Below are 14,495 nucleotides of genomic sequence, written 5' to 3'. Positions count from 1 at the left end.
TGATATATTGTGATAAAGAGGTTAGATTCACTATTTTCTCATCACTTTATGTAAATTAGATGTGTAGAGTCAAACTCAGTTTTCAGATCAGGCTGGTTGGGAGTCTGGAATGGTGATAAGAGACTGTGTACATTGAACTTCCTTGTACATAAAAACTGGGTAGTCTTAGATCAGATAAAGTAGCAATGTCTCAAGAAGTGAACTATCTTTGGAACTGAGCTAACCACTCTCTTGGGAAATAAAATTTTAATTTAACTATCTGATGGGTTCCCAGGAACTGTCTTTAATTGGTGGCTAGTCCTTTAAATTGAGATGGTAATTTAGTTCAAAACCAGGAAGTATATTTGGGTTCTTAGAAAGGCCTCTAGGAAGCCAATCAAACAAGCACCTTGTGTCCTTTCATATAGGGAATGGGTTATCCAGAAATTGCCTCTTGTAACAATAATTCCAATTCTTTACTACAAAATGCAAGTAAAATAGAAAAAAAGTTTAAAAAAAGAAAAAAAAACCAGTGCAATTCTCATACTGTTTCAAATATTTTACTGAAGGTGAAGGTGAAGGAAGGCCTGAAAATGAGGCCAAAAGAGGTGGGAAAACTGCACTAGTAGCTCATTCCCACCTAAGGACCCCTTAAAATGATCATGGTTTTCTTAGAGGCAATTCAAAACTATTCTATTCAACTTTTCAAAATGAAAATCATTTTATTGCACTTTTTTTCTGACTACAAGTATAATCAATCTGTGTTGTAAACATTTTTTATAAGTTCAAAAAATACAAGCCTTTCTCTAAAATTCTTAGTTCCCTCAGTCTCAGCTAATAACTTTACCTCACTTTACTGAGCACTGATGTGATTCCATTTTTTTTTCAACTCTATTGAATAAATATATAATTGGTGGATATTTATTTCTCTTTTTTTGGCCAGAAAAAATTTCATATTACTGGAAATACTTAAACTCAATGGACAGTGGTTCCATTAAGTTTTAAGAGCTTCAGATCTTGGTAGTTACTGGTAAGAATATCCACAAATAGACTAAGTTTAGGGGGGGAAATAACTTGCTAGGGAAAACAAAGCATTTTCTTTGATTTCTTTGTTATTGTTTCAGGCATTGTGGTAGGCCAGGTCAATATACTTTTTCATCTGGATTTCTGTGGCATGATTGGTTCATGCCACTGATCTCTACCCACATGCTCAGAGTTGCCAGATTAACCCTAAATCTATTCAAGAACAATTTTTTACATCATTTTTACAATTTAAGAACCTTCAGTGGGTGTCTGTTACTTATGTTAACAAATCACCCTAGCTTGGCACCAGTGGGTTGAACATGCCTTGCTAGTTTATTCTCTCATAGATTCATTTTTTCCTGTCCATATGTGTTCTATCTGCTCTATGCTCATTGCCACACCTGTTCTTTGGCATAGGCTATATGCACTCATTCCCTTCTTTCAACAATTTAAATGCTAGGATTGCCTCATGGTTCAGATCCAAACTTACCCACTTCTCATTGACCTGTTACTTGCATTTTACAGTATTTTCTGTCCTCTCCCACTATTATGCATTTACTAGTTTGTTTGCTTATAGCTACACTTTAGTTATTTTATAACTATCTTATCTCTGTGGCTGGCTGTATGTTGGAATTGCCCATGTAATATGAAATATAATATCCATGGTATAGATCCTTGTCCAGAAATACAGAAAACCTAGAAAATATCATTGTTCAGAATACTTTATCACCCTATTCAAGCCAAATATTCTACCATCAGAAGTCTACCAGTTTTGTTGACAACCCATCATTTTTCCAAATCTCCACACCTTTACAATGGATACTGCTCATAACAATTAAGGGATTAGGAATTAGATAGGAGGTTTGCTGCCTAGAACTAGGGCCAGATTTAGCAGGCCATTCTGAGGACACCTGAGATGTTGGAAAGCAACATAGAATAATAGAAGGAGCACTGGCTTTGGACTCAGGCCTGGGTTCAAATTCAAGTTCTAGTACATATTAACAGTTACCTTATTTTTTCCATTTTCTCATATTTAAAACAGAAATTATACATACCTCACAATGCTAGTGTGACGATTAAATGAGATGGCATGGCTGGGTGCAGTGGCTTACGCCTGTAATCCCAGCACTTTGGGAGGCTGAGGCATGCAGATAACCTGAGGTCAGGAGTTGGAGACCAGCTTGGCCAAAATGGCGAAACCCCATCCCAACTGAAAATGCAAAAAAATTATCTGGGCGTGGTGGTGGGCACCTGCAATCTCAGCTACTCTAGAGGCTGAGGCAGGAGAATCGCTTGAACCCTGGAGGCAGACGTTGCAGTGAGCTGTGATCATGCCACTGCACTCCAGCCTGGGTAACAAAGAGAGACTCCATCTCAAAAAAAAATTAAATAAATAAAATAAAAATGAGATGGCATGTGAAGGGCTGTCATGGTTCTCAGCACATAGTAGATGCTCAATAAGTAGTAACTATTATTATTATCTCTAAGTTAGAGTTAATTCTCCACTATATCCAATAAGGTTAGCAGTTAGGTGAAATATCACATGCCATAAAATACGACTACATAGATAGTTTCTTATGTTGAATTATCTGGAATTCGTGAATACCAATTCATTCAACATTTAGCAGTTGGTTTGCTTTCTAAGGAAAAATGTTCAAAAGATTGAAAACTGCCTCCTTAGCCAAGGACCACAGCAGAACTCACTCTGTCCTCATAGAGGGCATACACTGTAAGACGTCAAGATAATGCCTGTAGTGCTGGGATGAATGCATTTCAAATGCCAAGTGCACATGAATTTATATTGCGAAACAACTCCTAAAATGATAGAATCTTGGCTTTGAGAAATTTTATTCTTCTTTGTAAAAATCTCCCTCATAGCTTCCCAGATAGATCATCTGATTTCTGGTTGAAGGGGAAGCTCATCATTTCACAAACCGGACCATTGTCTTCTAAGTTATAACCAATAGACAGTCTTCTCTTAATTAAATCCAGAACTTCCTGCTGTAGGATACAGTAAATTCCTCTTCAAAGTTCAGCCTGTTAACTTCCTTTAAAATTCAAGACGGAGAAAACTGTTAAGTACAATGAGTTCTGAGTTCCTCTCCAAAGAACCAATATGTCAGTATGTTCAGCTTCCCTGTTCTTTGTTCTCCATCTTAAAGTCTGACTTTCTTCGTTTTTTTTTTTTTATTTTTTTGAGACGGAGTCTCGCTGTGTCACCCAGGCTGGAGTGCAGTGGCCAGATCTCAGCTCACTGCAAGCTCCGCCTCCCGGGTTCCCGCCATTCTCCTGCCTCAGCCTCCCGAGTAGCTGGGACTACAGGCGCCGCCACCTCGCCCGGCTAGTTTTTTGTATTTTTTAGTAGAGACGGGTTTCACCGTGTTAGCCAGGATGGTCTTGATCTCCTGACCTCGTGATCCGCCCGTCTCGGCTTTCTTGTTCTTTACGTCTCTTTGCCCCTAGTTTCAGTAAACAACCCCTCCTAGCCTCTATCACCCGCTGTGTCCTTAGTCACCTGCTCTGTCCTTAGTCATCCTTAGTCACCTGCTCTGTCCTTAGTCATCCTTAGTCACCTGCTCTGTAACCATCCTTCCCACCAAAACTACTCCCCCTGCCACTCCGGCTCCTACCTTTGCTCTCTTTAAAATAGCCCAATCAGAATTAGCTTAGACTGTGTGGTCCAACCCTACCCAATAGGGGAAAGACATAGCAGTAGGGACTAGCTGCATTAGGAATAAGCCCCCTTCCCCTCCCTTGTCTAGTGTGCTTTCACCATTGCTCCAACTGCAAAACACACCCTTCTATAGAAGTAAATTGCCTTGCTGAGAAAACTTTTGCCTGAGTGCTATTTTCACTTGGTGGCACTGAGCATTTACTTCCAACACTGCCATGACTTCTTCCTGCTGGTTCTAGTACTGCCCATCAGAGCAATGTAGATTAAATACAGTCCCTTGTCCATACGAATACCCCTCAGATCTCTCTTCTCATTCCCCTTAACTTCTTCAGGATAAATATTCTAATGTCTTCAGTTATGTGGCTATGCCCCTTTCAAGGTATATTAGTCAAATATTTAATTTAAAAATCATGAGCTAATAAATATGTGAGAGTCCATAATTCCAGGGAGAAGCTAAACTATTTTGATCAAATTGGGACAGATTGTTTTTAACACCCAAGGCAGTGAGACAATGGAAAGTGACTCATATTGAAAGGCACATATGCCCTAAGTAAAAAAACAAAACATGCAATATAATATGAAATTTGAAATAGTAAATTTTGGACCAATGGTTACTGCAGTATTTATCTGATTTTTAACTATGTCTTATATTCACATTTGTAAGCAAATAAAAGTTGGCCCCATCTTAACGCCAAAAATGGTTATCAAAATAAATGTAGGTGAAGACTTATAGAAGTTTGGATTCATGGGCCTAAGCAGTAATGCTTTTCTTCTCTGTTTAAACTGAGATGAAATGATATAAAGCACCAAAGCAAAGAATCATGCTCAACTCCACAAACATTTCATACCTTCCATATGTTGGGTGCTGGAAATAAGTACATAAGATACATAGATTACATAGAGCACATAGTTCCTATCCTCAAGATGCTCAGAATTTGGTTGGGGGGAATGGTAGAACAAATATAGGTAACCATAAAAGACAACAACAGTAACAACAATATCAGAAGCTTCTTTATTTCCAGGCATGTCTACCTCTTTGGGGATTGTTAAATCTACTTATACCATAGAAATATAGTGTCTATTAATGATGATTTAAAGATTTCAAAATGTATTTAAGTTCAGCATAAAGATCTTTTGACAGATCTTGTATAGGAACATGAGGCTTATTTACTGACAGATGCACATCAGTAAACTTAAAAACCAAACTCAACAGAAAAATGAATGCAGAACAACTTTAAGAAGCAAACAAGTGATAGGAAATAGACTGACAGTATAGTTGACAGCTTATAGAGTTGTAAATATAATGAACAGAACTGGATTATACATGACACGGTCAGGAGATACTGTTCCACAATACTCTCATGCTCTGCATTAAACTCTTATTTGGAACTGTTCCCTAGTTTGGGTTGCCAGACATTTTTACACTTGGAGAACCAGAATGGGTCTAGAGAAGGCTGACAAAGGGGAGTAAAGAAAATTCTGTGAGAAAAACTAGAGAATTGTTTTTTCTTCAGGAATGAGAAGCTTGGAGGGGCTATTTGATTTTTGTCTTCCACATAAGGAAGATAATGTCAATCACTTCTCACTTCAGTGACGTAACGAATAAGACTACAAGGGCCTACAGTACCATTTGGAAAATTTNGGAGTCTCGCTGTGTCACCCAGGCTGGAGTGCAGTGGCCAGATCTCAGCTCACTGCAAGCTCCGCCTCCCGGGTTCCCGCCATTCTCCTGCCTCAGCCTCCCGAGTAGCTGGGACTACAGGCGCCGCCACCTCGCCCGGCTAGTTTTTTGTATTTTTTAGTAGAGACGGGTTTCACCGTGTTAGCCAGGATGGTCTTGATCTCCTGACCTCGTGATCCGCCCGTCTCGGCTTTCTTGTTCTTTACGTCTCTTTGCCCCTAGTTTCAGTAAACAACCCCCTCCTAGCCTCTATCACCCGCTGTGTCCTTAGTCACCTGCTCTGTCCTTAGTCATCCTTAGTCACCTGCTCTGTCCTTAGTCATCCTTAGTCACCTGCTCTGTAACCATCCTTCCCACCAAAACTACTCACCCTGCCACTCCGGCTCCTACCTTTGCTCTCTTTAAAATAGCCCAATCAGAATTAGCTTAGACTGTGTGGTCCAACCCTACCCAATAGGGGAAAGACATAGCAGTAGGGACTAGCTGCATTAGGAATAAGCCCCTTCCCCTCCCTTGTCTAGTGTGCTTTCACCATTGCTCCAACTGCAAAACACACCCTTCTATAGAAGTAAATTGCCTTGCTGAGAAAACTTTTGCCTGAGTGCTATTTTCACTTGGTGGCACTGAGCATTTACTTCCAACACTGCCATGACTTCTTCCTGCTGGTTCTAGTACTGCCCATCAGAGCAATGTAGATTAAATACAGTCCCTTGTCCATACGAATACCCCTCAGATCTCTCTTCTCATTCCCCTTAACTTCTTCAGGATAAATATTCTAATGTCTTCAGTTATGTGGCTATGCCCCTTTCAAGGTATATTAGTCAAATATTTAATTTAAAATCATGAGCTAATAAATATGTGAGAGTCCATAATTCCAGGGAGAAGCTAAACTATTTTGATCAAATTGGGACAGATTGTTTTAACACCCAAGGCAGTGAGACAATGGAAAGTGACTCATATTGAAAGGCACATATGCCCTAAGTAAAAAAACAAAACATGCAATATAATATGAAATTTGAAATAGTAAATTTTGGACCAATGGTTACTGCAGTATTTATCTGATTTTAACTATGTCTTATATTCACATTTGTAAGCAAATAAAAGTTGGCCCCATCTTAACGCCAAAATGGTTATCAAAATAAATGTAGGTGAAGACTTATAGAAGTTTGGATTCATGGGCCTAAGCAGTAATGCTTTTCTTCTCTGTTTAAACTGAGATGAAATGATATAAAGCACCAAAGCAAAGAATCATGCTCAACTCCACAAACATTTCATACCTTCCATATGTTGGGTGCTGGAAATAAGTACATAAGATACATAGATTACATAGAGCACATAGTTCCTATCCTCAAGATGCTCAGAATTTGGTTGGGGGGAATGGTAGAACAAATATAGGTAACCATAAAAGACAACAACAGTAACAACAATATCAGAAGCTTCTTTATTTCCAGGCATGTCTACCTCTTTGGGGATTGTTAAATCTACTTATACCATAGAAATATAGTGTCTATTAATGATGATTTAAAGATTTCAAAATGTATTTAAGTTCAGCATAAAGATCTTTTGACAGATCTTGTATAGGAACATGAGGCTTATTTACTGACAGATGCACATCAGTAAACTTAAAACCAAACTCAACAGAAAATGAATGCAGAACAACTTTAAGAAGCAAACAAGTGATAGGAAATAGACTGACAGTATAGTTGACAGCTTATAGAGTTGTAAATATAATGAACAGAACTGGATTATACATGACACGGTCAGGAGATACTGTTCCACAATACTCTCATGCTCTGCATTAAACTCTTATTTGGAACTGTTCCCTAGTTTGGGTTGCCAGACATTTTACACTTGGAGAACCAGAATGGGTCTAGAGAAGGCTGACAAAGGGGAGTAAAGAAAATTCTGTGAGAAAACTAGAGAATTGTTTTTTCTTCAGGAATGAGAAGCTTGGAGGGGCTATTTGATTTTGTCTTCCACATAAGGAAGATAATGTCAATCACTTCTCACTTCAGTGACGTAACGAATAAGACTACAAGGGCCTACAGTACCATTTGGAAAATTTAATTCATAAGAGCTTTTAATCATATCATGATATACATTAAAATATTATGGGAAACTGTCATGGTTTGAATGTTCCCTCCAAAATTCAGATGTTGCCGATGTGATAGGATTAAGAGGTAGGGCCTTTAAGAGGTGATTAGGCCTTTGGAGCTGTTCCCTTGTCAGTGGGATTAAGACCCCTTTAAACGAGGCTTTTTGCAGCATTTAGCTAGGGTTCCCCACCTCTGGAGGATCCAGCCCTCACCAGAAAACCTACCAAACCTGCTGATGCCATGATCTTGGACTTCCCATCCTCCAGAACAGTGAGAAAACACATTTCCATTCTTTATAAATTATCTAGTCTCAGGTATTCTGTCACAGTAGCACAGAATGTACTAGAACAGAAACTCTGCTGGTAGGTTCATATTTTCACTTGTTTGGCTGTACCTATACAAGGTAATCTAATGATTTCCAATTTGATACTGGGAAAATGGTAAATAAGAAGAGGTCTTTCCGACAGTGTCAGTAAGGCTCACAGCAAGGTTTTTTTGTTTTTTTTTGTTTGTTTTGTTTTGTTTTGTTTTGTTTTTTGTTTTTTTTTTGAGGCGGAGTCTCGCTCTGTTGCCCGGACTGGAGTGCAGTGGCCGGATCTCAGCTCACTGCAAGCCCCGCCTCCCGGGTTTACGCCATTCTCCTGCCTCAGCCTCCCGAGTAGCTGGGACTACAGGCGCCCGCCACCTCGCCCGGCTAGTTTTGTATTTTAGTAGAGACGGGGTTTCACCGTGTTAGCCAGGATGGTCTCGATCTCCTGACCTCGTGATCCGCCCGTCTAGGCCTCCCAAAGTGCTGGGATTACAGGCTTGAGCCACCGCGCCCGGCCGACAGCAAGGTTTTAAAGCCTGCTTGGCATAGAAACAACTAGGAGTAGTAAAAAAGAGTTCAGGAAAAATTTCAGGAGTAAAGGATAAGACATCATTTTCTTTTTCTTTCTTTCTTTCTTTCTTTCTTTCTTTCTTTCTTTTTTTTTTGACACAGAGTCTTGCACTGTCACCCAGGCTGGAGTGCAATGGCGTGATCTTGGCTCACTGCAACCTCTGCCTCCCAGGTTCAAGCGATTCTCCTGCATCAGCCTCCCAAGTAGCTGGGATTATGGGTGCCTGCCACCACGCCTGGCTAATTTTTTGTATTTTAGTAGAAACAGGGTTTCAATATGTTGGCCAGGCTGGTCTCAAACTCCTGACCTTGTCATCTGCCCACCTTGGCCTCCCAAAGTGCTGGAATTACAGGCGTGAGCCACCACATCCAGCCAAGACATCATTTTCATACCTACTCCTAGTTCTGCATCAAGGAACATTTTCAGGTGTCTTGAGTTACAGAAAGTGTTAAAGAATCAATACACTATTTTTGCTTCTGAATTTTTAAAGTTTTGTATCCTAAAACCTTAATTAGGGTCTGACATGAAAATGTGTCTGTTGCCTACTCAGAGAAGATATCTGGGCCTCTCAGCCAAATCCAAATAAAATCTTAGCAAATATGAGATAAGTTCACTGTTTTGGAGAGATCATTTTAGATTGAACACACAAAAACTAGCACATAAAACCTGGATCAATGAGAAATATATGTAAGATATAGCCATGTTTTCCAATAACCACTAAAAGTTTTTTTTTTTTTTTCCCCTAGACCAGTGGACTATTATTATATGAGAAATGAAGAGGTAGAATCTCAAAATGACTTTCCTCAATGGTCATACCTATGCGCTATTCTATCAGGGTTCATATCCCATAATGGTATTTATTTTTTGCTGTCTCCTCAGTAAGATTATCTTGTTTGCATTTAAATTTTCATCTGTCCGCTCAGTTGGCTTTGGCTTTTTATTTTGTAACCTGAAATAAGTTCTGGGGGTAGGGGTGGAGGTGGTGGGAGCAGGTGGGGAATTAGTGTCATTTTCTATCCTTTATAAATCTTTTCTGTGATTTGCGTTACCTCTCTCTAGCGTACATGAGTTCTCTAGCCTCCATGTGAATGAACACTCGCAAACTATGCCAACCCCCTATCCAGTCCTCACCACTTCATTATCAGAAAACAACTGAGACATTTGACTCTCTGATATGCTTGTAAGAATCCCAGGGCCTGGATCCTTCCTGACAAGGTCACATCATCTCACTGCTTAGAGTACTTTTAGAAAGGAGGTCCCTTCTGCCTCACTGGCATAACCTCCCTTGCTTCTCCCAGAGGTGCAAGCTCTGACTGGTCTCCCTGAGGCAAAAATGGAAGTTAAAGATGCTCCTTTAAGTAGAGAAACCAGTGGAGGGAGTCAGCTATGTACCTCTGTGGTCTGTCTGATGTGGAAGTTTTATGGGGCCGGGGATGGAAATGGGAGTTCTTTACAGAGCAAAGAGTAAGTGAGTGCCTTGATTTGATTCTGTTAACTGCAAGTTTACTATTTAACACGCAATCCTCAATCCAGCTGAGTACTTCTTTCCTGTCAACAGCATGGACCCTAGGGTGAGATTGCTTATGTTCAAATTCCAGGATTTTATCATTGCTGTTTTTATGGCTTTTACTTCCATGAACTCTGGAGAAAACAAAACCACTAAACACTTGCTAGAGCCCCTCACCCTAACCACATTCGCCTCAGGCCATCGCTGGGTCCTTCCTCACCCCAGCTTCATTCCCCAGCTTTTAAAAAGTTGTATCAGCACTTTCAAAATCCTGCAGTTGGTCTCTGCCACTACCAGTTTGAGGAGTTCTTGGTTCCTGTCGCCTCTATCCTTGTTCAAGCCCAGGTGAGGAGAGAGGGGCAGAAATGCTGTGCCATGACTCCCAGTTCTAGGCTGGGCGGCTAGGAGGAGAGTCAGCTTTCCCGAATCCCAGCAGCAGAGGGCGCCATGTTCCCACGACGCATCTTCCCTCCAAGTCTTACATGGCACCATCTTGACCAGAAGCATGGCCTGCAGTCCTGAGGAGAGAAGTCAAGGCTCTTTTCCAGGCCCAACCCGCAAGGACCTGCTCACACTGGCCTGGACCTGAGGGAGGCTCCACAGAGAGGAGAGCGGAGAGGGCCGCTCACAGAAGGGTGGCAGTGCCGTCTCCCCACCAGCCCCAGGCTTGTCCCCCCTGCTCCACTCTCTCCAGTGCACACCCATGAGGACAGCCAGACAGATGGCAGAGGCCACGGGCTAGGTCCTCCCTTAGTCATCCCTGCCAGACCTGATCGCCTTGGCCAGCCCTGAGATGGTGAAGGAAGGGTCCGGCTCCAGCCTGGCAGGAGCAGCTCGGCATGATGTGTAGGCCTCGCTCCCTCGTGGCCCGCTTCATTTGTAGACCAAAGGCTGACTAGGACTAACACTGGTCCAGTTTGTTCTCAAACTGAGTGAAAGAAATTTGCAAGTTCATGGGTTTCTCTTTTGATGGAGGCCAGAGACCTTCTCACCCACTTTTTCTTTCCTTCTGACCTGGTAACCGGGAAGTAAAAAACACAAATTTCAAAGTGTCTCCTCTGCCTAGATCACATCAAGAACTGACACCGTCCCCTCAGTGTGGAACCCAGGGGTCTCCTAAGGATGATTCCAGCACTAGGTTGATAGAAGTTTAAAGCTGGGGAAGGAAGAGCACAAGAAAATTATATAACTTAAGTGAAGAACTAGGCCTAAAAGTGGAACCTTGCATTTGAGCATAATTATTTAGCATGGTGTGCCTGAAATACATAGAACTGAATAATTTGTTTTATGTAAGTATAATCAATTTATACATTAAAACTGATACTGGCTGGGCGTTGTGGCTCACACCTGTAACCCCAGAATTTTGGGAGGCCGAGGCGGGTGGATTACCTGAGGTCAGGAGTTCGAGAACAGCCTGGCTGACATGGTGAAACCCTGTCTCTACTAAAAATACAAAAATTAGCCTGGCATGGTGGCAGGCGCCTATAATCTCAGCCACTCAGGAGCTAAGGCAGGAGAATTGCTTGAACCTGGGAGGCGGAGGTTGCAGTGAGCCAAGATCGTGCCATTGCACTCCAGCCTGGGTGACAAGAGCAAGACTCTGTCTCAAAAGAAAAGAAAATTGATACTTATCAGACAAATCAATTAATATAGGTATACTCACATTCTATGATTGCCAGGATGTACCAACTCCAATCCCATTAATCATACTAGCATGAAGAAAAATTACATTTCTGGGCCACTGCGTTTGAATATAACCTTAGCTAATTTAAGCCTGGAGAAAAATAAGAATGCTTGATTCATTTAAAATCTAAGAGATTCTGAGCTAGATTTTTGTATAACTTACATTTCTCAACTCTTCTGCAATCTAGGTTTATTTTTTACTATAATGTACCTTCAAAGAGCTAAGTCTCAGTTTATAGATTGTTAGTTTTTTAAGTTCCATTCTCTTTCATTGTACTGCTGAACTCTGGGCCTCTGTGTCCTCATCTGTAATGTGGAGTCAAAATTATCACTAAGGTCCCTTCAAACATGAATTTCGCATTGAATAATCCCTTGTAGAACACAAGGAAAATAATGGTTCTTTTGTAGTTCTCTTGGGACTTTTACTATTGCTAAGAATCATGCTGGGCAGATGCAGGCATCACATGGATTGTGCGGGGAAGTGTAACTGAATAATGGCCATGTTTTCAGGCAGTGATATTCAATGCTTTAAAAAGTGAGAAAATGGCCTTTAGAGATACTTTGTTTGAAAGAGAAACAAGCTTGGAAAATGTTCTTGAGTATTTCTGTATAGAAAAGTATAAAATGGATGTGTCCTTTAAATGTTTAAGTACTTCCAACACTTTTGGTTTGCATACTCATGGTGCAAAGGAGGTGGGAAGGGCGGAATCCCTGGCCCAGCTCTGCAAGAGTGGGGTTTCAGGTCAAAGCAGGTCTGGCAGCTCAGCCTGGCCCGAGCGCGGAACCCTTAGTTGGGAAGGCCGCGGCCAGGCTGCAGGGCCCCCTGCAGGCGGGCTCAGCGCCGCGGCCCAGCACCTGTTGTCCCAAGGCAGGCCCCGTGGCGGAGAGGCCTTGGAGGGCAGAGCCCCCTCCCACCAGGGCGGAGCTCAGGAGAGTTCGCAGCTCAGGTGGCCGAGACCAGGGGCAAGGCCAGGGACCGGGACAGCGAAATGCCTCCCTGGCTCTTACTTTCATTGACCTGTGCGATGCCTCGCTGGCTTCTGCTTTCATTGATCTTTGCGGGTCTGTTCCCGCTGCGGCGCCGGCAGCTGCTTGGTAGTTCCGGGGGGCGTGAGGGCGGTGGCCCAGACCGACCGGCTGACAACCCAGCTCCGCCCCTCCCGTCCCTGCCTCGGACCCTGCGCCTGAGGAAGCATCGAGGCAACCCTCTGCCACCCGAAATTCGTGGGCCGCTCCCAGAGGGCGCGCCCTGAAGTTGAGCGCCCCTAGGCGGCCGTCTGGGGACCGGATGCGGGGCGCAAACCCGCGAGGAGCGCGCGGCGGGCGCGGCGGCGACGGCAGGAGGAGGGGCCGGGAGCCCAAGCGCAGCCGAAGGACGCCCCGTCCTCCACATGCTGCCACTTGGCTGAGCCGGGCGCCGGCGAGAAGGCGGCGCCGTTGCCCTGGCAGCTGGACTGCACTTTGCCCCCGCCGGGCCTCAGCTGCCGCCCGCCCAGACGCCAGCAAGCCCCCCTCACACTGCAGCGCCGCCCCGGGAGCTTCGGAGACCCGCCCCGGGCCTGATCGCAGGCTGCCTCCGGGGTCCGCACGGCTGTCCGGACGTGCCATGGGCGCGCAGCTGCCAGGCGATGTGTAAGTGAACATCTGGGAGGTGGGTGACTGATGAAGGGCGAGTGTGTGTCGGTCTTTGTCAGCTGTGCCTTTTAGATTTTTCAATGGCAGAAACCCATGAGTTACAGGAGGCTTTAATTAAACGAGACCTTTCTCAGCCAGCTGCCGTGGATAGAGCCTCACATCTCCGTCCCCTAATGGAGAAGAGTTAGCCCCCACCGCTTCAATCTTGTTCTGGGCTTCCCAATGCAAGGTATCTCATTATGAGTTGCAATTCCACCCTGCTTCCTACCTGAAGAGTGAGTGAAGATTTTCAGGTGAGAGATTTGCCCATGAACATTGCATTGATATGCCAAGCTGTCAGGCTTGTGCTCTGAATGGCATATCACGAGCAAAGTATTCGCTCTTGTGCTCTTTGGAGCTGTGGGAGGCTGAATATTGAGGTGAAATGATGCAAATAAGAAATTAAGAGGAGTAGACAGGTAAGATCCTGCCATGAGTGAAGGGGTCAAAGAAGCAAAGCAGAACAATTGGAGTTGTCTCGCTTATGTCTCTGGTCTGACACCAGTCCCTCCCCTATCCTTTAGGGGATTAACATAAAATTGTAAACTAGTAAAGGTTCTTATCAAAGACCATCTTTTTAGGATCTAGTGTATGTGGCAGCTCTCTCAGGGAAATTTTAGATAAGAATTAGGAGGAATATGGAATCTACTTGTATTATGACAAAGTATAAATCAAACCAAGATCAACAGTTGGCTCTTCCTTTTTCCCTTTGGATGAGGCTGTTTTCAAGCACTTAATATGGCTATCATAAATAGATGGGAAATAATATTTACGCATTCTGCTTTCAAGGAGCATGGTCTGGAAGAATAATTTCAGTTTTAATTTTCTTTTGCCATTAAACAAAATTATAAGCATTACTTGTTTAGGTCCACACAATCTTGTAATAAAAAGGTGCCTTAAAATTGTAGACCAACCTCCAATCCATTTTATTATCTCCTCTGTAGCACTCCTGAGAAGCCAGCCACATTTTGATTGAACACTTCAGTAACAGGGAGCTCATTACATTTTGAGGGGTTCCTCCTTTTCTGTTGTTAGCAAGGCCTTGTTTACACTGAACTGACAACCGCTTAGGAAGCAGTACCTGTTTCTCATTAGTCCTACCTGGCCAATAGCGCTCCAACTGTGAACTTAGAAACAAGATTTTTCTGCAAAAAAGATCTAAAACTTTAGTCAGAGTCTAAAAAGAGTCCGTGACCCAGAAATAGTTAAGAAACGAAAGGTCGGCCGGGCGCGGTGGCTCAAGCCTGTAATCCCAGCACTTTGGGAGGCCAAGACGGGCGGATCACGAGGTCAGGAG

General features: G+C 43.0%; 2 protein-coding genes across 5 annotated transcripts in view; one reads left to right on the top strand and one right to left on the bottom strand.

Annotated features, from left to right (window-relative positions):
• Positions 1-14,495, top strand: part of AKAP19 (A-kinase anchoring protein 19) — a 64,949-nt gene that overhangs the window by 31,666 nt on the left and 18,788 nt on the right. The window contains exon 1 of one of the 3 annotated variants that reach the window (XM_017852924.1): positions 12,920-13,156. The exons of the other annotated variants lie outside the window; for them this stretch is intronic. The gene's annotated coding sequence lies outside the window, so the exon portion shown is untranslated. Of the gene's footprint in view, positions 1-12,919; positions 13,157-14,495 lie in introns of those variants that run through there. 3 annotated transcript variants of the gene reach the window in all.
• LOC108515774 (uncharacterized) lies at positions 9,757-13,154 on the bottom strand. Of its 2 annotated transcripts, none has more exons than XM_017852921.1 (2): positions 12,533-13,154; positions 9,757-10,359 (listed from the first exon to the last, which is right to left on the bottom strand). In XM_017852921.1, the coding sequence occupies exons 1-2, from the start codon at positions 13,130-13,132 to the stop codon at positions 10,255-10,257; spliced, it is 705 nt and encodes a 234-aa protein (XP_017708410.1). In that variant the 5' UTR covers positions 13,133-13,154; the 3' UTR covers positions 9,757-10,254. The 2 variants fall into 2 exon arrangements, with proteins under 2 accessions (XP_017708410.1, XP_017708411.1); XM_017852922.1 differs by lacking the exon at positions 9,757-10,359 and adding an exon at positions 10,744-10,855.

The sequence above is a fragment of the Rhinopithecus bieti genome, unplaced genomic scaffold, assembly GCF_001698545.2.
Source record: "Rhinopithecus bieti isolate Rb0 unplaced genomic scaffold, ASM169854v2 scaffold_35609, whole genome shotgun sequence".
Classification (NCBI taxonomy): domain Eukaryota; kingdom Metazoa; phylum Chordata; class Mammalia; order Primates; family Cercopithecidae; genus Rhinopithecus; species Rhinopithecus bieti.
Note: the sequence above shows the minus strand (reverse complement) of the source record. Positions and strands in the feature narration are given on the sequence as shown.